Source organism: Carassius auratus, unplaced genomic scaffold (genome assembly GCF_003368295.1).
Source record: "Carassius auratus strain Wakin unplaced genomic scaffold, ASM336829v1 scaf_tig00215416, whole genome shotgun sequence".
Classification (NCBI taxonomy): Eukaryota; Metazoa; Chordata; class Actinopteri; order Cypriniformes; family Cyprinidae; genus Carassius; species Carassius auratus.
In genome coordinates, this window is record NW_020528079.1 from 972193 (window position 1) to 997392 (window position 25200).

The 25200-nt window shown below is 37.6% G+C and overlaps 1 protein-coding gene across 1 annotated transcript; it reads right to left on the reverse strand.

Moving 5' to 3' along the window:
* Positions 1-1189: 1189 nt before the first annotated feature.
* On the reverse strand, positions 1190-25129 carry LOC113094686 (partitioning defective 6 homolog beta-like). The gene is made up of 3 exons (XM_026260292.1): positions 24832-25129; positions 21359-21581; positions 1190-4877 (listed from the first exon to the last, which is right to left on the reverse strand). The coding sequence occupies exons 1-3, from the start codon at positions 24892-24894 to the stop codon at positions 4018-4020; spliced, it is 1146 nt and encodes a 381-aa protein (XP_026116077.1). The 5' UTR covers positions 24895-25129; the 3' UTR covers positions 1190-4017.
* Between the last annotated feature and the right edge of the window lie 71 nt (positions 25130-25200).

Here is a 25200-nt window from a genome sequence, read left to right on the forward strand (position 1 = left end):
CAATATTTATTCTCTTTAGCTTTTGTGAGATCTCTGTTGACATTTTTGCTACTCAACTTTGCTTACTTAACATATGCATGGGCTAACAGTATGTATGTGTAACAGCTCAAACTAATCCCGTTTTTAATAGTTTCTAAAGGCTTAATTGTGTTTTTAGATGGTTTTTATTCTCCACCATGCAAATTAGTGATTTAAAAACTGAATAATTCATATATTATATATTAACAATATCACTTTTAATATGCCAGTGAACTGTTATAGGTGCAATTTTTATTTTATCCTGAATTAGAATAACATTTGTGTTATCATGTGACCTTCCTTGTACCATCTGATCTGTGTATTTAAGAAACAGATATGAATAGCTCAAACAGGTTGATTTATTTTGTTTTTCGATATTATCATAAAAACAAACTTCTTTTTTAGTCACTAACCAGCTTTTTAAAGACATGCTTTTTTTAAACAAAAAATCATAAATCATGAGTGTTTTAACTTGTGCAAAGGCAGATATTAAAAAATAGAAAATCAAACCTATTTTATGTGTTAGATCAGTTGTACAAAGCTACAGTGCTGAAGCAGGAGACTGCTGCTCCATGCTTTAACCACAGGGTGGCCTCCTGACATCAGAGTTCAGCCGCTGGGATTTACTGCCCTACACCAGAAAACTGACCTGACATATACGGTTCAGTTTATGAGAAGGCTCAAGTAAAAGTTACATACAGTTTCCAGTTGTTTGGAGTTTTTAAAGTAGCACTGAAACAGCCTTTAATGTCAAGTCATCATTTTTTTTCACTTGCTGCAATAACAACGTTTTAACATGAGGATAAATAGTTGTTTTTTTTTGGACACCAGTTCTTGGTCAATCCCTCCAAACAAACAAACAAAATATCTAATTGTCTATGTCCAATTCTAATAGCTTAGCAAAGGTAGGTGTTGCATAACACATGCAGTGCCTCTTGTTTAAGCCCATCCTACTTCATTCTTCTTATGTTATTTTAAAGCATGTTTTCATTAAAGCAGTTCACTTGGGCCTCATAACATAAAGCTGCTTTGTATAAATTGTAAAAAGCTCTTTACAAATAAACTTGACTGATCCAAGTTAATGCAGATCCTCCAGTGTATATTTAAACCTGAAACACATCACTGATTAAGTTAATTCATGACCAATACACAAAGCAAGGAACATAATCAGTGATTTTCTACATATTAGTTTATTTCATTGAAGATTTGACTATAATACATGTGCAGCTATGTCTTTATATAGTATTTATCCTTTTAAAAGTGAAACAAATTTACATCATAGTGCTAAGAAAATACTGACAATTTCAGTACAAATCTATACCATAACATTTATCTGGCAAGCTCATTATCAAAAAGAGAAATTGTTGCATGAATGATAATCCTTAAAAGCTCATATCTATGTCTCTAAAAGCAGGTGCTCATAGATACAAGGTCTCCTTTAGAAATGCAAAGACATTCACAGTTTGGAAAATACCAAGTTATTCTTCATATTTCTATTCCTACTAAAGATCTGAGCATTAGGTTCCATCAAAGATGCTAGTGAAAAAAAAATTAAAACACTATTTTGTGGAGATAAAAAAAAAAGGTTCAAAATTATGAGGTTTTGAAGCGAGCTAAAACAAACCGAGTAAAAATACATAGGCTATTTTAAAAATAAATAAATGTTCTGTGGTTACAATCCCAAATCATATGTAGTGGTTAATATGAAAATAATTTAACACAGCTAAAGACTCCATTCAATATGTCGTTTGTACCATAAGAATGAATGATCTGGATGAAGTGTTTATGATCACAGCTACAGTTCGTGTGCTACTCCAAACAGGTTTTGGTAATGTAAGTGCCTTGAAAAGCTCTGTGTGGTGGGTAGAGGAACAGAACAGACATCTGCCCTGCTCACAGATGCCCGGTGTTTAGACTTCTCATCAGCAATTATAAAGTGAGAAATAGGGGAGATAATGAAAGGCTACTTCGGCTAAATCTCCAACAGCAGGTCCTAACTGTAAGAGCATAGGCACATCTGTCTCCAGTCAGTCTCTTCCAGTGTATCCACCGACACGTACTTTGAGATCTCAGAAGTTCGTATGATTACAGCTGTGACATCATGCATATCATTATGATATGTATGCATAATGACAAAATGGGGAGAAATGTATCTAGTCATATGAATTTAAAGGAATGCTTTGAAAGTAAGAGCTTAACATTTGTTCATTTGTCCATTCATATGAGAGACTATTTTTAATAATAATAATAATTATTATTATTATTATTATGACTCTAGTTGGAAGGCCTCACTTTACCATACACAGAGAGTGAATGGTTGTGAAGGTATGAAAGTTAGATAACAACATGATCAGGCATGCATTTTTGCCAAGACTGAACAACAGATTTCAGCAAGATGAAAAAAAAAAAAAAAACAAGTGAACAAATCTTGCCTGTTCCATATTAATGCTGAAACTAATCCAACTGTTACATAATTTCTGAAGGGTTTGTACTCCGCTGACATGCCAAGAAAAAAAAATGGGGGGGGGGGGAATACTGAATATTTGGTAGTTATTCAATATTCATAATGATTCACTATAAATCAAGGGTTGTTTTCTCTATACTACGATAGCAACACTTATTTTGTTAGAGGAAACACTTTCACATAAGGTTCAATTTGTTAACATTAAATAATGCATTATTTATCATGAACCCTTTTTTTTTACAGCTTTTATTAATTAAGCCAAGTTCATTGTTCATGATACATTATCTAATGTTTATTTAAACAATATTAAATTATTAAAAATATTAATATATGCAGAAATTAACTTTAACATGGATAATGTACAAATATTATTCATTGTTAATTATGATACCTAATAAATTAAATGTATAGTTCACCCCCCAAATATTTTATTCTGTCATCACCACCACGTTGTTCCAAACCTGCATTCTCTTTAAATATATTTCATTATATACCCATACAATGAAAATCACTGGGGTTTAAACAAACTATAGACCCCACTTACTTTCTATGTATGGAAATGTCTTCTTTTACACTTCATAGAAGAGAGAAAAATCATACAGGTCTAGAATGACATGAGTGTGAGTAAATGATATTTGATTTGATCTTAACTATCCTTTTAACTAATGTTAACAGAAGGAACCTTACTGAAAAGTATCACAGTAGAGACACTCTTCATAAATGAACCCACCATGTGTTCACATCAGAGCATTATAGATAATGATTATTATTCCCAATCCCCAGAAAGGGTTATCAAGTCAAGATCAATGGTGTAAAATAAACCACAGGTTGCAAAGAGCAGGATGATAGCCCTTGTCATAAGGAAATATACGTAATAGAAATAAAACATATCGGTATGAAAAATATGACATTAATCCGTCTGTCTTTTTGGCTATGATTAAAAACTCTATTTTTGAGATAATAATAGACATCTGTATCTTATCCAAGGCAGCAGTCTATAACTGTACTGAAATATCTCCTAAACATTCACTCGAGCTCCACCAAAGGTTCATAATTCCCCTAAAACCCCCCCAAAATTCGGTAGGCCGAGAGTGTTAGTGTTGCAGACGGGACAGGATGAGGAGCACATTTCAGTTCCTCCTGAAGTTCTGTAGCTCAGACTCAGTTACCATGGTAACGCAGAGGATGGGTGAGATCTATTGTACTTTGTTCTCTGATAACGCTAGAGCCTCGTGACTCTGAAGGGAGCGGCTGTCAAAGTATAAAAAGATTGTCATCACTCATACGGTGCCGTCTGCATTCATTCAATCACACTGACTCAGGAAGTTCATTATTACTCAAGAAGCAGCTATTTTTGGTGCTGAGCTGCTCTCCATGGGTTTGATGATAGGAACCACCTGGTCCTGTGGTTTTAGAGAAGCCATGTAAGGTGCTGTGGTGACTGGCCTTCTCTTTTGGTCCTGGACCAAACATAAAGACATGTATTTTCAGTCCTATGGCACACAAGAGTGTGTATTGGCATGGTTATGTGTCTTTTACAGTGTAATGACTGTGCCGTCCTCCTCTAGATTTGGCCTTTCTAATCCCCTGTCATGGGTATTCAGAGACCCTGCGCTTGCACTGCTTGCCATGGTACCATTTGAGGGGCGGAGGTCGAGGTGGGGCTCGTACCTGGGCAGGGCGGGCATGCTGGTGCTGGCTGTCGCCCGCATCCCTGTCTGCAGAATAAGTTTAGTCCCTCTGTCTGCCTCGATGACCAGATCCTCCTCCTCCTCGCTCTCCTCGTCCGGTTCATAGTTCTGGATAATATGGGACGGGGTCATCGCCATCAAACCAGGAGTTGAGTAATTGTAGAAACTGGTGCTGCTGTCAGATGATTGTCCCGAGCTGCCGCCTCCGCTGCTGCGCACCACGTTATTGCGCTGATTGGCCGGTTTGACGGTTATGATGAGGTTGTGGCTGTTCGCGATCATCATGTCCGTTACTTGGTCCAAAGACTTCCCGCTCACCTCGATGCCGTTGACTTCGAGCACCTCGTCGTTGACGGCCAGCAGTCCCGTGCTCTCCGCCAGGCCTCCGGGGACCATGCGGGAGATGAAGATGCCCGGGACCTTTTCCAGGCCTTGGGGTGTGACGCGCACGCTGGAACCATCACGAATGTAGAAGCCCAGTGGTTTCTCTTGACCGTGCTTGTAGAGACGGACACGGCGGTGTGTCTCTGGTAGGATGTCCACGTCGATGATTGAGGACACTGGCCGGAAGTCTTTGGGCAGGCTGATGATAACAGGAGGCTTCTTCTTGTTGACGTCCGGGCGAAGGAGGACCGCTGCGAGTGCCGCCGGGGTCTTCTTACGTGTTATGGTGTCCGTGCCGAATGCGGAGTAATCTGCCTCCTCTGCACAAAAGGAAGAAGAAAGAGAAAGAGAATGTAAATATGTAACGCTTATGTTAGACATTGCAACTTAAACGAATATTGTGGTTTATTTAGTGATGGGTTACAATGGTCAAGTCAATAAACCATACAATTAAGAATTAAACTAGATTTTGAATATATTAGATTTTTTCTTGTTTTTAAAGTATAAAAATAAAAACAAAAAAAAAATAAAATGGGTAATATAGTACAACAATTAAAAGTGTCTAGGCATCGACACTTCAGTGGCTTTGTAGATGCAGTACATTATCTGCGTATTGTAAATTTAAACAACCACTTTGATCAAGTCATATTTAATTTAACTAATAAATGAAAATAATTTAAATCACTTACATTTTTTGTTAGCTTTTTACTTTATTTAAAAAATTTAATAAATTAAAATGGATAATATAGTGCAATAACTAAAAGTGTCTAGACAACGCAAGCATTTCATTGCGAATGTAATCGTACATTATTAGTGCATGTTCATAATTTTAATTATTTATCACATATTCAAATTCTCATGTGTGTTTTTATTTTTGCTCTTGATGGATTCCCACAGCTTTGTAAGGAAGACCTGCAGGGGATACCATATTAGAGAATGCCTGCTTGTTAGTTTCCCTCCGCCCCTCAGCTAATGTGTAATCTACTGTAAACCCAAGCCTCCTTTCAACCTCTCGCTCTCTTTCTCTCTCAGCCGCCATTTATGATTTCCTCAGAGGTTTAATCACAGCCTGGACCTTCATCTGCAAGACATTCATACTCAAGATCAAAAGGAGAATAGAGTAGGAAGGGAGAGAGGATATAAATATGTGCATGAAGGCTGGAAATGTCTGAGAGTTTTAAGCAGTAACGTGTGTTTCTGAACACCCATTAACCCGAATGAACAATGGTTAACCTGAGAGATGTAATTGTAAAAAAAAAAAAAACGTATAAGATTATAATGATCTCTATGTTATTTACTGATCTTTTGTATCTCTGTCTTTTTTTTATGCCATAAACCTGAATTGTAACTCACAAACAAAAAGTATTTTCCTCCAATGTGTTTGTTTAACCAGGACCATGTTAGCAGGAACGAAGCTGTGTGATCTAGCATGCGAATAGATTTCACATCAGCCCAAATATAGTCAAAACACACTCACACACACAAGATTGATTGTTCGTTAAGAGCAAAGGTCCCCTCTGCCAGTTCCCACCACAAAACGACCTGGACCTTCCTTGTGTTTTGTTTCAACATGAATATGCAGCCCTGTGTTGAAATTTTAGCAATCATTTGGCCACCTGCCTGCAATACCTCAGAAATCATAAAAATGTCTTTCTGACCTAATAGAAATGAGGTTTATACACAAACATGCAGCATGCACACACAAGTCTCAGCTATGCAAGTTTGGCTGCAGTGGTCGAGCATGTATGGAGGTTTCTTTTCCTCTCCTCCAGCGTTTGTCTCCTCTCTTTCTTCCTTATCTGCTCCACTCTTCCATATTGAAATATTTTAACAATGGCTTCATAGTCTGTGTTGGAGGGCAGCATGGGAAGTCCCTGAGGACCACTCAAAGAGGCACAAACTAGCTCTTGTGTTAGCTCAGAGATCGAGAAGAGAAAAAGTGAAAGGATGCTTTAAAAGCAGCTGATGATATATAGAAACCGCATCATGTTAACGGACACACAAACCTCTATCGTCTCCCTCTCTGAATGCAGGACAGCTGGCTCTTTGTGAAACCTGATGCTACAAAAACCAGTCAGGTCGAAATGACTCATTATTACTATTATTACTAAACTCTCTCACACTGTAGTAATAAAGGGATGGACATGGTCAGCAACAATACCCAGGTAAGCTGTGGTGTTTAAGCAATGCTCAACTGGTACTAAGGGGCACAAAATGTGCCAAGAACATATCCCCCTCACCATTACACCACCAGCAGCCTGAACCGTTGAGACAAGCCAGGATGGATCCATGCTTTTATGTTCTTTACACCAAATTCTGCCCCTATCATCTGAATGTCACAGCAGAAATCGAGACTCATCAGACCAGACAAAATTTTTCCAATCTGCTATTGTCTAGTTTTGGTGAGCTTGTGTGAATTGTAGGCTCTGTTTCCTGTTCTTAGCTGACAGGAGCGGCTCCCGGTGTGGTCTTCTGCTGTTGTAGCTCATCTGCTTCAGGGTTTGACGTGTTGTGTGTTCAGAGTTGGTATTCTGCATACCTTGGTTATAAAGAGTGGTTATTTGAGTTTCTGTTGCCTTTCTATCATCTCTAACCAGTATGCCCTTTCTCCTCTGACCTCTGATATCAACAAGGCATTTTCTTCCACACAACTGTCACTCACAGGATATTTTCTGTTTTTCAAACCATTCTCTGTAAACACTAGAGATGGTTGTGCGTAAAAATCCCAGTAGATCTGCAGTTTTTGAAATGCTCAGACCAGCCCGTCTGGCAACAACAACCATTCCACGTTCAAAGTCACTAAAATCCCCTTCCTTCCCCATTCTGATGTTCGGTTTGAACTTCAGCAAGTCATCTTCACCACATTTAGATGCCTAAATGCAGTTGCTGTCATGTGATTGGCTGATTAGCAATTTGTTACCAACCAATTGAACAGGTGTACCTAATAAAGTGGGAGGTGAGTGTATATATAGTACAGACCAAAAGTTTGGACACACCTTCTCATTCAAAGAGTTTTCTTTATTTTCATGACTATGAAAATTGTAGATTCACACTGAAGGCATCAAAACTATGAATTAACACATGCAGAATTATAAATGGAATTATATACATAACAAAAAGAGTGTGAAACAACTGAAAATATGTCATATTGTAGGTTCTTCAAAGTAGCCAACTTTTGCTTTGATTACTGCTTTGCACACTCTTGGCGTTCTCTTGATGAGCTTCAAGAGGTAGTCACCTGAAATGCTCTTCCAGAGAGATGCTTAGCACTTGTTGGCCCTTTTGCCTTCTGTCTGCGGTCCAGCTCACCCCTAAACCATCTGGATTGGGTTCAGGTCCGGTGACTGTGGAGGCCAGGTCACTCTCCTTCTTGGTCAAATAGCCCTTGATGCCTTCAGTGTGACTCTACAATTTTCATAGTTATGAAAATAAAGAAAACTCTTTGAATGAGAAGGTGTGTCCAAACTTTTGGTCTGTACTGTGTGTGTATATATATATATATATATATATATATATATATATATATATATACAGTATTGTTCAAAATAATAGCAGTACAATGTGACTAACCAGAATAATCAAGGTTTTTAGTATATTTTTTATTGCTACGTGGCAAACAAGTTACCAGTAGGTTCAGTAGATTGTCAGAAAACAAACAAGACCCAGCATTCATGATATGCACGCTCTTAAGGCTGTGCAATTGGGCAATTAGTTGAAAGGGGTGTGTTCAAAAAAATAGCAGTGTCTACCTTTGACTGTACAAACTCAAAACTATTTTGTACAAACATTTTTTTTTCTGGGATTTAGCAATCCTGTGAATCACTAAACTAATATTTAGTTGTATGACCACAGTTTTTTAAAACTGCTTGACATCTGTGTGGCATGGAGTCAACCAACTTGTGGCACCTCTCAGCTGTTATTCCACTCCATGATTCTTTAACAACATTCCACAATTCATTCACATTTCTTGGTTTTGCTTCAGAAACAGCATTTTTGATATCACCCCACAAGTTCTCAATTGGATTAAGGTCTGGAGATTGGGCTGGCCACTCCATAACATTAATTTTGTTGGTTTGGAACCAAGACTTTGCCGTTTACTAGTGTGTTTTGGGTCATTGTCTTGTTGAAACAACCATTTCAAGGGCATGTCCTCTTCAGCATAGGGCAACATGACCTCTTCAAGTATTTTAACATATGCAAACTGATCCATGATCCCTGGTATGCGATAAATAGGCCCAACACCATAGTAGGAGAAACATGCCCATATCATGATGCTTGCACCTCCATGCTTCACTGTCTTCACTGTGTACTGTGGCTTGAATTCAGAGTTTGGGGGTCGTCTCACAAACTGCCTGTGGCCCTTGGACCCAAAAAGAACAATTTTACTCTCATCAGTCCACAAAATGTTCCTCCATTTCTCTTTAGGCCAGTTGATGTGTTCTTTGGCAAATTGTAACCTCTTCTGCACATGCCTTTTTTTTAACAGAGGAACTTTGCGGGGGATTCTTGAAAATAGATTAGCTTCACACAGACGTCTTCTAACTGTCACAGTACTTACAGGTAACTCCAGACTGTCTTTGATCATCCTGGAGGTGATCATTGGCTGAGCCTTTGCCATTCTGGTTATTCTTCTATCCATTTTGATGGTTGTCTTCCGTTTTCTTCCACGTCTCTCTGGTTTTGCTCTCCATTTTAAGGCATTGGAGATCATTTTAGCTGAACAGCCTATCATTTTTTGCACCTCTTTATAGGTTTTCCCCTCTCTAATCAACTTTTTAATCAAAGTACGCTGTTCTTCTGAACAATGTCTTGAACGACCCATTTTCCTCAGCTTTCAAATGCATGTTCAACAAGTGTTGGCTTCATCCTTAAATAGGGGCCACCTGATTCACACCTGTTTCTTCACAAAATTGATGACCTCAGTGATTGAATGCCACACTGCTATTTTTTTGAACACACCCCTTTCAACTAATTCAACTAATTGCCCAATTGCACAGCCTTAAGAGCGTGCATATCATGAATGCTGGGTCTCATTTGTTTTCTGAGAATCTACTGAACCTACTGGTAACTTGTTTGCCACGTAGCAATAAAAAAATATACGAAAAACCTTGATTATTCTGGTTAGTCACATTGTACTGCTATTATTTTGAACAATACTGTATATATATATATATATATATATATATATATATAATGTAATAGACTTTAATATGAGCTTTCAGATTGGTTTAGCAGTGAAGTAGTGTGGATTTATCTGTTGTGTGTTAATATGGCAGCAGAAATGTGACACTGGCTTTATCTGATACAGTGGTGACCACTGACCTTGGCAGTAGAAGCGCCTCACTTCCTGTCAAAGGACACCAGGATGCAGTCTCAGTGCGCCAGTGAAAGTATTGCATATATGTGTGTGTGTGAGAAATTACTGAAATGCAGCTCCATCTTTGCTTAGATGATCAGCATCCCATTACACGGGGTCTTTCAGTCTGCTCAAGGTCAAGTGACCATTTGTGTATTTTTAACTCTTCTGCGTTTTCAAGTAACTGATAAATGTAGACAGTACAATTAAATATATAATTTTGTCTAAATAAATAAAAAATTAAATACTAAAAACTAAAATCAGTCATTCTAAATGCTGCAAGTGAATTTAGGCATCACAGCATTATAATGTACAGAATGAAAAATGAAAATTAATTTTGAGATTTGCATCCCTGATACTGATTAAAATAGTTTTTTTCTAGGCCACTGTTACGATAGGAGTCAGGATATCAAAATTTTTAACAAATTGTGTCTGTAGGTATAAAACTAAGTGTAAAAAGAAATTGGTGCACTATGGGTCATAATAAAAACATGTTCCACACTCAAAAAAAATGTAAGAACAAGGCTGATGTGCAACTCGTTAGTTCTTGTTTACATGACAACTAGTTTGATTATTGAATATTCGTAATTAAGTATGCATGGTCAGTTCAGGGGCATCCGACTAAGAGTGTGAAAACAATTGAGATGACACACCGTGTCAGAGTGACAGACCCATCTCATCTAATATTCAGAAGGACTTATGAAGGCTGTGATAGCATGTTTCTCTTTTGGGGTTTTCTTGCATGTGGCCACTGTGCTACTTCATGTTTATGGTCTTGCTCCACAAAGCTGCTTGCAAAGAATCAAGCATGCAGATTATTCAGACGAGCAGCCGCTGACAGCACAACAGCATCTGTAGAAACACTTCTGCTTCTTTAAGGTCAAGTCTGGACGTCTCCCACATGAGGAGGGAGTGTGTGCCATCCTGTTCCAGTCACAGCAAGATAGAGGAGAGCGGAGAAGAGAGGGCTATAATGAGCACTTATTAGGGTGGGAAGCGAGAACAAGAATGAAAGAGTGAGGCTTGATGTGTAAAAAACAACTTTTCAATACAGATCCTTTAAAAGGTGCTGCTATTCTGGGCTCGCAGAGTACATCTGTAAAAGCTAAGATTAAGTGAGACCTCTTCTGATAACGGAGGGAGAACAAAAAGTCTGAGGGCAACAAAACATGGGAAAAGCCCTTGAGAATAAAATACTTAAGAGAAAATGTGAGAAAAAATGGCGCACCATGTATGAATTTCTCTGTGTATGGGAATCATTACAGCAGTTTCTAATTTAAGCAAAAATGGCAAGCCAATCAAATTGGCTATTTTGTGTAAACAACCTTAAGCTGCCAATGCATCATCATGATGAATTTCCTGTGAACCGTGAAACAGCAAAAAAAAAATTGCATACTCTCTAAATAGGTACTTCTTTTGCTACCATTAAAAAATAAGTTCTATATACAGTTGTGGTCAGAATTATTGGCACCCTTGGTAAATATGATCAAAGAAGGCTGTGAAGATGAATCTGCATTGTTAATCCTTTTGATCTTTTATTTAAAAAAATTCACATAAATCTAACCTTTCAAGTGGAGAATATGAATTTAAAATGGGAGGAAATATCATTATGACACAAATGTTTTTCTCTTATACCACTTGGACACAATTATTGGTACCCCTAGAAATTCTTATGAGTAAAATATCTGCGAAGTATTTTCCCATTCATATTTATACATTTGAGTAGTCCAGGGTGATTATGAACATGAAATTATCCAGTAATGGCTTCGTGTTTCACAGGAATATTAAATAGAAGGGAAAAAGGCCAAATTCCCTTAATCATCCATCACAATGAGAAAAACCAAAGAATATATTTCTGATGTGCAGCAAAAGATAACTGAGCTTCACAAATTCGAAAGTGACTTTAAGAAAAGAGCTAGAGCAGTGAAAATGGGAATTATGGCCATCAGGGCAATACTTAAGAATTTCCAATCAACAGAAAAACTTTACAAATTTGCCTGGAAGAGGACATGTATCTATATTGTCCTAATGCATGGTGAGGAGGAGAGTTTGAGTGGCTAAAGACTCTTCAAAGACCACAGCTGGAAAACTGCAGAAAATAGAAAGCAGTCTCAGGGTCAGAAAACCTTAAAATAAAAATAAAATAAAAAATCAAACAGCACCTAAACTACACATGCATTTAATTTAATATTTATACTGCTCTGCATAGCCCCTTTATAATGCTAGAGTTTTGTGAAGGATATGGTTATGGATAGATATGTAACAAATTTAAGGATGTGCAACATGTACTGTATGTTAATAAGATTGCGAGTGGGTAGAATGACTCCTTCATGTCATGTACTGCTGCCTTCAGTTTAATTCATGCTGACGCTGCTCATTCTTCTCTCTCCCACTCTCTTCTTCAACGTATCATCATCTTTATCTCTCAGGGAGTGACTGTGACTACTGTGCTACTTCAGTTAAGCTAGGCTTGTTTCTGTCGATAGCCCTGCAGGTTCCACAGGTAAATAACTGGCACTTTCACTTTTGGATATAATAATAGAAATATAATATAATACATTAAAATATAATATAATATAATAGAAATTCTTGTCAGTCTACAAATGCTTTCACACTTTTTCCTTGTTTTAGAAGACTCTAGACTTCCTGCACTCAGTCACAGCTGGGACAGCCTAACACTCAGTTTCCACAGTGAGGACCTTCCTTCTCTGGCCTTTGACTCTGTGAGGAATGTGAAGTTCACCGGTAAAGGGCACATGGTCAGAGTTCAGTTTGGAAGGTGTTTTACTGCTTTGAGGTTAATCATACACAGAAGCATCATAAAATACTAAAGTTATCAGCATTCAAAACTCAGAACAGATGCATTCAAAAACTGTCTTTAAACCCCGCTTTTGGTTTCATAGTAGTGGTCGCATTTTTCAAATATTGGCATCGGCTGATAAGTTTTTCTGTTTGGCCGATACGACTTTTATTTTGACGGCCCTGAGAAAGTCAGCACCTGAGCGCGCACAGCTCACATTCTCCCTCTTGTTTACTGTCGTTGTTAATAGTTCTGTCTAATACGGATAGAGGTTTGTCTAATAATGAGATTAAACAAAGGAATTAATGTATACAAAAAGGATTATATTTATTGCTTTTACATTATTAGAAATAGAAAGGCAAACATTATAATACTTTCTCGTTCACCGTCAGCATTCAGCAAATACACATTTATATAATTTAGATTATTTATATCAGTTTCTCTATCACATCTTCTGTGGTCTGGTCCCTGTCAACCTCTAAATGTGCATGTACACGCTTCATTCCTCACACAGCCATGTGCAGCCCTCCTGTCCTGTCTAATCTAATCAGCAGAGGTGATCAGAGTCTGACCACATTCCACACAGTGTGACGCCTCCCCCCAAACCCGCAGCTAACTGCCCCTTCCCCCCCACAAGAACAACCTTTTCCACCCTCCACCCCTCCTTCATCCCGCTCTGCTTCAATTGAAAACACCAGAGAGGCACTGGGCCGATGGCGCTGGCCCTCTCTACCCAGGAATGATGTCATAACAGTGTTCCAGTGCTTCTGTGCATCAGGGTGACATTCCATGACCCTGGAATTCCTCCTAAAAATGAAACTGGAATAAAAGCTGCAAACGTCATAGGTGTCAATAAAACACAAACCCACCCCCGTGTCCTAATTCAGCTGACAACATGAATGGAAAAGAAAACAAATTTGCGGTTTCCAGAAAGAAAGGGGAGAGAAAAAGCAAGAGAGAAGAGACAAGGAAAGAGTGGGTAGATTCCTAAAACATAAGTCATAGTGCTCTATAGAAACTATTCCACTTGCTATCCTGAACCACTCCTCTCAGAAAAGGTGAGGCTGGTCGGGAGGATCTCAGAGATATGCTGAGAGAACTATGAAAGGAATGGAAATGATGTGTAATGAATGACACAATAAAATGAATCATGGGGCTATTAATAGAAACATACACAGGTGGAAGGATTAATTAAAGTGCACAAAAGACAGATTAATGCTAATACTATTACCTGACTCGTCAATTAATCTCAGTGGAATTACTCAACTACAACCTCATTCAAAAGATTTTGTAGTTTGATTTGATTTTGAAGTTAGCAAGTCAAGTGCTCAAACTGAAACTTTGATCAAAAGCTAGCAGGCTGTCAGCTTATAGGCAGCTTTCTTACCAAAATGGATCCTCATAAGTGACACATTTGGAACGCTGTACAGAGGCAACACACCACATAAATAATAATCATTGTGTAAAGTGCATAGGAGACCCGACTCATTTAATCTTGGCATGTTGCTAAGAAGGGAGCAACAACCCAAATTTTAGGGTGCATGCAAAACAAAATTTGGCATTCCCTGCCAAAGCAGATAACTATTAGAAGATCACAGTTGGATGGTTGTTGGATAGGATTATGACAATTATGCAACACATATGTTGCATACCCCATTTCTGTGCCACTGTCTGCTATGCTGCAGTGTAAAATAATAATAATAATAATAATTTACAGAAAAAAGACATTAAAAAATGCTATGGTAAAAACATTGATTGTTTAAGTAACCTTATACACAGTAACGGCAGTAAATGGACTAACATTGAATTATATGTGTTTCACGAATTACCATATAATTTACAGTGACAAAACAATAAAAGGGCATTTCCAGAAGTACCTGCATATAACATTTTATTACATTTTAAATTGTTTGTTTCCTCTTATTATTGTTATCAGTACTTTTCATTATGGTGTTGCGTGTTCAATTTTATTTCGTTTATGTTTATTGCATTATTTTAGTGTCATTCAAGTTACCCTAATGGTGTTTTGTCTGGGTGTGTATAATCATGTGCACATCTATATTTTTACTGCCTGTATTATTATGGTGGTTATCAATACATTTTAAAGTGGTCATATGATGAGTTTTCCTTTCTCTTTGGAGCGTTACAAGCTGTTCGTGAATAGATAAGATCCCTAAAGTTGCAAAACTAAAGTCTCAAACCCAAAGAAATATTTTTTATAAAACTTAAGACTTGTCCATGTCCCCCTAAAACACCTCGTTATAACATGCCCCCACATCTCTACGTCACGATGTGGTAAGAGTTGCATAACGTCACCCCAATGTTCACGCAAAGAAAGAAGGCGTAACTTTACTGTTGCGGCCACCACAGTCACCATGTTGTGAAGACACTGTGTGTTTCATTGTGAATTGTTAAATTGTATTCACAACACTGTTCCAGAACAGATATTCAGATGTGTGCAGTGCATTTCATGGAGGACTGTTTCCTGGGAGAGTAGACTACAATGCCGGATGTCTGTAATTAGGTTTTCATTCTTAAAGAATTTGTCACTGACTATTCAAACCCGAGGATTGAGCAGTGTAGTGCTTGTTGTTTGTCGTTTTTTTTTCCGATCACAGATGTTGACATGGTTTTATGTTAACGAAATGTTATGCAACACAATGCATAAAAAGATAGTATAAGTCTTTAAATCCATAATTATGTCCCCACTGGATGCAACAAATGCCTTGTTTATAATGGGTTTTAATGTTTTTGTCTTGTGGTGCCGGTGTTCTGACCGGGACACGGCATCACAGTATGGTGAGGGGTATAACACATCCGTCACACTCTTGAGGCATTCAGCCAATCACAACGCACTGGACAGCTGGCCAGTCAGAGCACACCTCGCTTTTCAGAGCGATGATGAGCTTTGTAAAAATTGACACATTTCAGAATGGCGGGGCATAGAGGAGAAACAATAACATACAATATGTGAAAAATAATGTTTTTTGAACCTTAAACCACATAAAAACATTTCATTACACCAAATACACAAAATAACATTCTTTTTATCAACATTATATGACCCATTGGTGTTTATGTGGTTTAAGGTTAAAAAAAAACACATTATTTTCCACATATTGTACGTCATTGTTTCTCCTCTATGCCCCGCCGTTCTGAAACGCGTCGTTTTTTATTTTACAAAGCTCATCATTCTGAAAAGTAATGTGTGCTCTGTGTTGTGATTGGCCAAATGTGGGGGTGTGTTTGAAAGAGGTGTTTTAGAAGGGCATGGACAAGTCTTTTATTAAGACAACTTTTATTAAGAATATCTCTTTTATCTCTTGACTTTAGTCTTTGAAACTTTAAAGATCTACTTTATGCACCAAGAGTTTGTAAAACTCCAAAGAGAAAGGAAAAATGTAAATCACATCATATGACCCCTTTAAGGTAAAAAAGCAGATGTATACCAATCAAGCAGACCAATATGCCATCACATTAATACCTAAAACATATAGATGATTTGAAGAAATATTGGGAAAAAACAGCCTATTTATTTAATTTAATTTAATTTGGCAAAATGAGTTTATAATTATATATTCTTACTTTCAAGAACTTTTCTCATCAGGAGTGTTCCAATGACACCTTGCTGTCTAAGACAATGCTGTCTAAGAAGTCGTCACACTAGGTTTTTGGAACAGAGGGTATTTCCTGGACTCATCGGTTTACAAGGAGGAGTGAATGTAGAGCTGAGAGCACAGACCCAATATTATGACAGCAGTGGCTGAGCAGGATGTCTGATCAGGAATCACATGATGCAAATAGACACACAGGTGCCAACACCCCTTAAGCCAGGAAGCACATATCCACAACAGACAGTGAGGTTGGGGGACATCACTCTCAGTATTCAGATTCAGCTTAGAAATTTTCAGTGGTTCATTTGTAAATTATTATATTTGGTCCCCAACATTCCTAAATATGTGGTATCTATCCCATCATGCCATAATCAGCACTCAAGAATGCCTCATCATTAACCCCACATGGCTTGAGCTTTTCACTGCTGCCATGGCAGCAGGTAAACAAGCATGGGATTGGCGCATTGTGGTCATCCTGATGTTGTCTGAAAAAGCATGTCTGCATTGGGACGGGATGCTTATTGAATCACATAAACCCTCATTTGGAGTGTTTAGATGTACATTCACACCCTACAAAACATCCTCATTAAAGATCCAGTAAGCTGAGCTCAAGTAAAGCCACTTGAATATGCAGAACAGGCTACAACTGAAAAAAACCCAGAATTCCAAACACAATCCACAGATGAGGCACAGCACTCAAGAATGCCTCAGACCCCCCCCATCCCCCACATGAACTCCAACCACAGCGAAGGCTATCTTAACCCAGATCACTGAATGTGTCCCATTCAATGACTGCAAGACACTGCACACCTTGTGATTTCACGACTTCCACATAGATGTTTTTTATGTGTGTGCACATGCTGGCTTCCATCAAAGTGCATGAAACACTCTGGATCTTGTGATCCTGGATGGAATTCTTCAAAAGATAATATTTTAGTCTCTAGCTCTGTTCTGAAACCTGGCGAGATGCCAACTTAGACAGCATTTTAAGGCATCAAATCACTACTAATACAAAGGCTGTTCCAAAAGGTAGAGTGCTTTCTAAAACACACTGTTTAGCCTATGCCAAATTCAAAGGCAACACTGCAATTATCCTTCACACATCACATTGAAGGCAATCATGAGGAATGCATTGTGACCCCATGAAAAAAAATATTCCATGATATCAGAAAAGTACCAATACAATCTACTTATGATATGCTATTTATTTACCTAGCATTTGTTACCTAAACGTTTATGGTGTACTGTACTGTTATCTCAGCAACATGTTAATATCGAACTCTAAAGGAATCAGTTGTGAGTCACATTTCTTATGGGCTTCACATAAGCAGAATTATTTTGTGTGGTTTGCGTGTCTCCACATATTTCCTCAGAATTAAAACACCTGTCATATATAATATATAACACATTCCCTGCTTCATATGTGTTTGTTTAGTTAATATTTCACCAATTTGATTAGGCCTTCCAGCCACCAATAAGAATGTAGTACTGTTATTGCCAGAGGTGTAGTGGTAAAAATAGAGGTGGGTAAACTATTAATTCTGGGTGAACACATCGTGGTCACGGTAAGGTGGGCCACTGCCTACCGGTGTATGTGTATTCTGATGACATCGCTATAGGATATCATTTGATATTACTACCAAGGGTATCACTGGTTGTTTCCTCATATAGGTCACACAATCACTATTCAATTCATACATTAATCTAAGTCCTTGTTAAAAAGACTCAAGAAGGAATAATAAGGTTGAAATCTATCAAGTTTACTAAATGATAAAACAGAGAGAATTATTTTCTTTAAAGAGGAATAGAGAAGGAGGCTTATATCCAGGGGTGGTTCCAATGCAATGCACTTGTACATAATGATTAGGGATTTTGGATTATTTTCATAGTCAATTAATCTGTTGAATATTTTCTCAATTAATCGGTTAGTTGTTTGGTCTATAATATGTCAGAAAAAATGTGGATCAGTGTTTCCCCAAAAGCCCAGGAATGGTCCTCAAATGTCTCGTTTTGTCCACAACTCAAAAGATATTCAGTTGACTGTCACAGAGGAGAGAAGACACTAGAACATATTCACATTTAACAAGCTGGAATAAAATATTTTTTTACTTTTGTCTTTCATATATTTTATCAATGACACAGACTGCTTCATTGCAGAAGGACATCCTTTTGGTCACGTGGTTCACGTGAGATGATTGACAGCTTTACAAACTAATGATATTGCACTGATGTCATAGCTGACGCGAATCAATAAGAGGAGAGTAATCGCTAGCTGTTTTAGTTCTTCAGATCACATAAATCAGTGTAAATGAATAGAAATGTTATTCTGTATGATGAAATATTTTACAAACATGTCATAAATTATTATCTCTTCAAATGTGCGTACGATTGGACTATAGTCCTGGTGGATCGTGGATATTGTATGTATACGAACACAAATAAACCGGATATGAGATGAATGGCTGCTTTATGAGTGATAATTTCTATTCAAAATAACGAACGTTTTTATTATTATTATTATTAATTGCCTGATATCCATTTTTGAATTTTGATGCAGTCTACTGCGTGTCGTTCATTTTGAACGAAACTTTAATATGACTCAGGATTACCGAGTTTTCTCAGAGAATGATTTGATCATTTTGTATTGACTCCACATGCGCATTACACAACATATGGGTTCTGAATCGACAGGTGAGGTCCGAGTCTTTTCCTGTCAGTCCCGTATAGAGACGGGAAGAGAAAAGATTAGTTCATTTTGCTGAACGAGACTCAAAGATCCGAGTCAGTAAAATGATCCGAACATCCCACTTCTACTGGCAACACCGCAAGTTGCAGCGCAATATGAAAGACTTCGTATTTAACAACAAACAACCTATGAAACTAATAATGAACAATATGAAACTAAAACGACATAAGCATAATTTAAACTGTCATAGGAACTGTAAGCTATTTAGAGGTGGATAAACTCAATTTAAAGGTGGATAAACGCATTTTGTAGGTGGGTAAACGCTATTTCCGAATTTTGAGAGGTGCGTAAACGGCGTTTACGTGCGTTTAGCCTCCACTACATCCCTGGTTATGGCAGTTCACACCAAGAATGAAATTTAATAACTATGAAGTTTAATAATCATTTCACCACAGAGGAACAATATTGTAGTCACTTTCATAATGATTGTTCAGATGATGAATGACAAAAACATTGAGAGCCAATAAGAATCATTATTTTGTTTATAGCATTCAACAAAATTTTCTTTAAAGGGATAGTTCACCTAAAAATTACAATTATGTCATCATTTACTCGCCCAACCCAATCTGTTACAAACCTTTATGTATTTCTTCCTTCTACTGAACACAAAAGATGATATTTTGAACAATGTGGGTAATGAACAGTTTTTTCTCTTACCATGGAACATGGAATGGGGTCGGTTCATTCTACAAAACATCTTATTTTGTGTGATCACAGAATTTAAATTTTTAGGCAAACTATCCCTTTACAATGACCACAGAATACCTGATTTCATCTGGACCTACTTACAGGCTTCTTTTTAGTTGAGATATTGCCTCAAAATGAGAGCTCACTAGGTTTTCAAACTGAAGTTTAATCAGCCTAATCAAGTACACAAATAGAATCCATGAAGCATTTAAGGAATTTGGATACTCAAATCAGTTTCATTTAAGTTTATTGCCACTTCAGCTCCACAGCTGTTAAATGTGAGCCAAAATCATCACAATTAAAAGAACCAAAGACTTAAACTACCTTCAGTCTGTGTGCACTCAATTTATTTAATACACAACTTTCACAATTTGAGTTGAATTACTGAAATAAATGATCTTTTCCACAACATTCTAATTTATTGAGAGGCACCTGAATGTCCATGAGTTAATCTATGTCCAAGACGACACCTTGAACACACAACTTGGTCATGCCTTGATTTAAAAGAATAAATAAATCTTGTTCCTTCAACAGAATTGTTTATTTGGACATCCTTCCCATTCCGCTTGGCATTTCTCCGATATGTATCTGTCGTGCTCAAATCAGATCTAGCATGTGGAATAACATCTGCAGAGCCCCTACCTCCACAAGCATGCATTCAAAGACCTAAAACATTTGTGATAAGATATAGGGTTCCTCTACATGTGGAGCCTTGTGTGCTTCTGTGTCACATATTCTACCACAGCAACAGGTCACAGCATGGAGATACTGTCGCCATGTAATTGAAACGCAGGCCATACAGTGTTACACATTGACCCCTCTAATCTCCGCCTGACAAAGTGGCTTATACTGGTCATATGGCACACAGACACAGCTTAGAGTATGGCACCCCACATCCTGGGGCCATGATACAGCAAAAGCACACAACAACTGTGAAATGTGTGTCCGGTTTAGACTTTTTACTTTATATTGTTGCTTTCAAGTGAGCTCAGTCGAGGGTTCAAAGTCTCAAAGTCTGAAGCCATTTAACCTAAATTGAGCCATATTAGTTAAAGGAAAATGCATCAAGGGAGATTATGAAATAAAATAGGTCTTGTGAAATGTCTTAAATATCATAATTGCATAGCTGTAATTAAACTGTAAGATATGATATCAATAAAAAATAAGCAATCATTTGTTTCACTGCAAAATGGAACACTAAAAAGCTGTTCGTTAGGACCACATGAAGACTTAGCTGAAATTAGACTTTACCCAGCTAACTAGCAACCAGGTTACTGCACAAATATTTCCTCTAGGACTACATAACATTACCTGTCACATTATGATCTGATATGACTGATATATAAACAAAAGCACCGCTTCTGGTCTGACAGCTTCCAGAAGCAGCTCTCGCCTCCACATATGTTATCAGTCAAAACACATTTGTGCATATTATTCAACTACATATAAAATCTCACCATACGGATAGACAAGTGAACGATAACTGTGAGGGTTGTGACCATAAGGGATCTAAAGGAAATTGTGTCAGAGCATGGTTGTGCGCGTACCATATGGAGCAGAATTTGACCAAAGATCCACTTCAAAAAGACAATTCTTACCTTTGCGCTGCAAGAAGAGACGCAGCAGGGGTGCTGCCATAGTAATTGCTTTATGGTAGTTGTCATCATTGTTGATTGGCAGTAGGTCCCCGTGGACATCGGCGTAACCCACAAGCAGATCGACGTTGGGGATCCGGTGCACATGCTGCAGCAAGCCATAGAACTCATCAAAGCGTCCCGGTTTGGACCGTTCCAAAGAGAACCGCCTGAATTCTGCTCCAAACTAACAACATGGAACAGTCATCAGCACACAGCAAAACAAGACAAACACACCTAACACTATTACAAATCAGTTCCGTTACTTGAAATAAAGCTGAAATAAAATACAAATAGCCTATCAGATGAAAATCTTCCATTTGTGCAGGACCAAACTACACAACAAAATTAAAATGCACTCTTCAAGAGACTTCCCTTAAAATATACAGAAACCATAAAATATCTAATGTCCACACATTTTAAAATTTGCTAATTGGCCAATTTTTTTATATCCAATGATAATATGCTAGTAGCCCAGTACATTGTGTATATATGAAAAAACAACAACAACAACCAGTACATCATTTAAATAAAATTTCCATTTGTGTAGCAATTATAAAAACAAAATCTTAATTTTGGGTGAACTATCCCTTTAAGTGGAAGTAAGAACTATATTTTAGTATAGAGTAACTAAATATAACAGCATCAGTAGCAATCAAGAAATAAACATATAAATACTATTTATAAACAAGGAAAATCACGGGCAAAAAATCTGATACAAAAATGAAATGCTTACTAATTGGTCGAAATTGCCTAAATTCTTTCATGATTTGTTATAGTTTATGAAGTGGTTTGGTAATTAAAAAACACAATGTGAAGGGAGGATTGAGACTCAGTCAGCTGTAGCATCATCACTAACTAGCTGAGCATGGCTTGTCCATTATAAAACAGACCTGTAAATCTCTTTGGTGTTGGTGGAGGGGTTATGAACAGGTTCTTGTTTACTCAAAATGATTAACACAAGAAAAATGTGAAGAAACATAGATTCATCTAAATTGCTCTGTTTCTGAATAACTGTCCCTATACCTACAATAACTAGGGCTGTTTCGAATGCCATTTTTTGAGCTTCGAAGCTTAGGTGACAATCAATATCGAATATTCGAAGCTTCGGTGGGTGGGGCTAAATATATAATAATAGTGTCGGTTTGCATTTGTATCATCTTTCACGACTTCACGTTTCACTCTTCGGCATCGTAAATGTGTTGCGGCAGACCCAGTGGAGTGCAGTGTTGCATTTGGTGCAATATGATCAGGTGGCACACATTCTTTAAATATTAATAAACATTTAATAATCTTTTAATTAGAACAGTTTCCGGTACGCATTACACGGGAAGGTTTATGCTCCGAAAACGGACAGTGCACAAGTGATACAAAACACAAAGTCTGTTGAGAGCAAGAACTTTAATAAGGTATTAATAACGAACATTTCTTTAAAACAAACGAATCCCAAAACAGAAATTAAATTAGTAACACACAGTGATTTCAACGAACTGTCATAAATAAAGAACACGGTAGCATGCTTATAAACAGTTGAATAAGAATAAATGAATTGTTTTTAAAATGACACAAAATTTTATATCTATTACAATTAATTTTATTCTATATAAGGGATTTATTTTGTCTTATTCTGACTTTTTGTTAATTTAAATCTTTAAAATGCACGATGCTTTTATTGAAAGCATGTTGCAATTAGCCTATTTATCATAGCAAATTAAGCGCATAAAAGCAGTTTATTTTATTTTTTTGCCGCGTGCTACTTACAGAACTCAGGTGATTTTTCAAACTTGTGGTGCTGTTGTGGTAGGCCAGTTTCAAATCGCATATTTTACACACTGCCTTTGTCTTGTCATCCTCACTTAATTTAAAGTGCTCCCAAACAGCTGAGGTCTTGGGCATTTTGTACCTATTCAGTATGAGATGAAATAAATCGCTACGTTCGCCAACGGGCGGTTCAAGCATGAGTGAGAATGAATCCGCGACGGAAGTCACGTGTAAAAAAAAAAAAAGAATATTTGAATCTCAAAACTGAAAATCGAATGCCACCCCACCGAACGAATATTCGATTATTCTAGTACAGCCCTAACAATAACATGCACATAAACAAGAAAAATTTTGGGCAAACAAGGATTTTGGGCATTATATCTAGGAACACATGTTTTTAGGTTTGAGACAAAACCAATACTTGATTTATACATCAGACTTTAGCAGGATGAAGCTATAAATATATTCTGCTCTCATGTCTCACATCACAGATAAGGCTCACTCTGTGAGACTTGTTGAGTAATACTTGTTTTATTTATCACATGAATGGCTTGGTATGAGAACAGTCAATATTTAATTTCCTCAAACAAGATCTTGTCATGTGGATGTGAAGTGTGAAATTTACCAAATAACGAGGGAAAATAAGTTTAGCGGAAAAAAAAACAGCTTTCATTGAATTGTCACTGATACATTGCAATGGCAATCCATTTTAGCTCTTACTCCTTAATACAAACTAATATTTATTTGTGACACTAGCACTTTAAAAAAAAATCGCTCTTATTCCAATAGTAACGATCCAATAAATTAGTCAAAAGTATGCTATCCTTTGCTAATAGTCTCTATTCTCTTGTTACTGGTGAGCAAATTACAAGTTTTTCCATTGAATTCTACAGGGATCTTTGGTTCTGATATCAGTTATTCACTTCCAACTAGTACCTATTCCAGTTTAACCAATAACTATGCATTATTTAAGACATTTTCTTTTGTTACTTGCATCTACTCCAAGTAGCATCAATTCCTGTTTTTCTAGTACTATTTGAACAGGCACAAGTACCTGTTCATTAAACACTATTGGTATTACTAGCATCTTACTAATAAGATGAACCACATATCCACATATAGATTTCGATGGAAAAACAGAAAATTGTTACCAGGAACCCTGGAAATGGTTAATATGGGTCGTGTATAGTAGCAAAGGAACAAGGGCTAGTATGTAATGAATAAGTATTCGATTGAATTAAACTGATATTAGTCTCTATTGAATTACTAACTAGTAATATGAAAAAAAATAATAGTAACATAAAACAGATACAAGTTAGTTTAAAATAATAGCTTTTAAACTGTTTGCAATAGATTGGGAGATATTGTGGTCAAAATGACTGGAAAAACACACGGGTTGCTTACTTTTGTAACGTTTATATATCAGAACTCAAATAAAAACTTTCAGACATTTTTTTCACAATATAATAAACACCTGACAACATGAGATAAGAGAGCACCTGTCCTAACAGCCCGGACACACTGTGTCCTCGGGACTAAAAGAACTTACAAGGTTGGCTAAAGGTGTTGAGTGCGTCTTAACACCCGAATGCACTGTTAAGTCTACTCCTAACACGAGGACTAGTCCGTTCTGTGGCTGAACACTAATTACAGTAGTTGTCCCGCCTGCTACGCACCTTGCTCTTCACCTCCACGGCGTTCAGAGTTCGGTTGCTCGGCACTCGGTGGTTTTTGTTCATCTTTCGCTGACTGGACCCCGCCGCAGAAACACACTTGCCCTCCCGCGGGCTGCGCTCATCCGCCTTGAGCTCGGTCCGTCCAATACGGCTTTTCTCGGCTTAATCCAGTTTAAGGCGCGTATCTCGCGACAGCTCCGTGTTTTCCGTGCTTGTGTTGTTATCGGAATCGAATAGCAACGGCGACGCCTGTCAACTGAACGTGCTCCGAAACTCTGCCCCAACCCTCCCTCTCGCCTCTCACATGCACGCGCACACACGCTGTGCCACATAGTACTGGACGAACGGCCAGTCTGTGACGCTGCATGC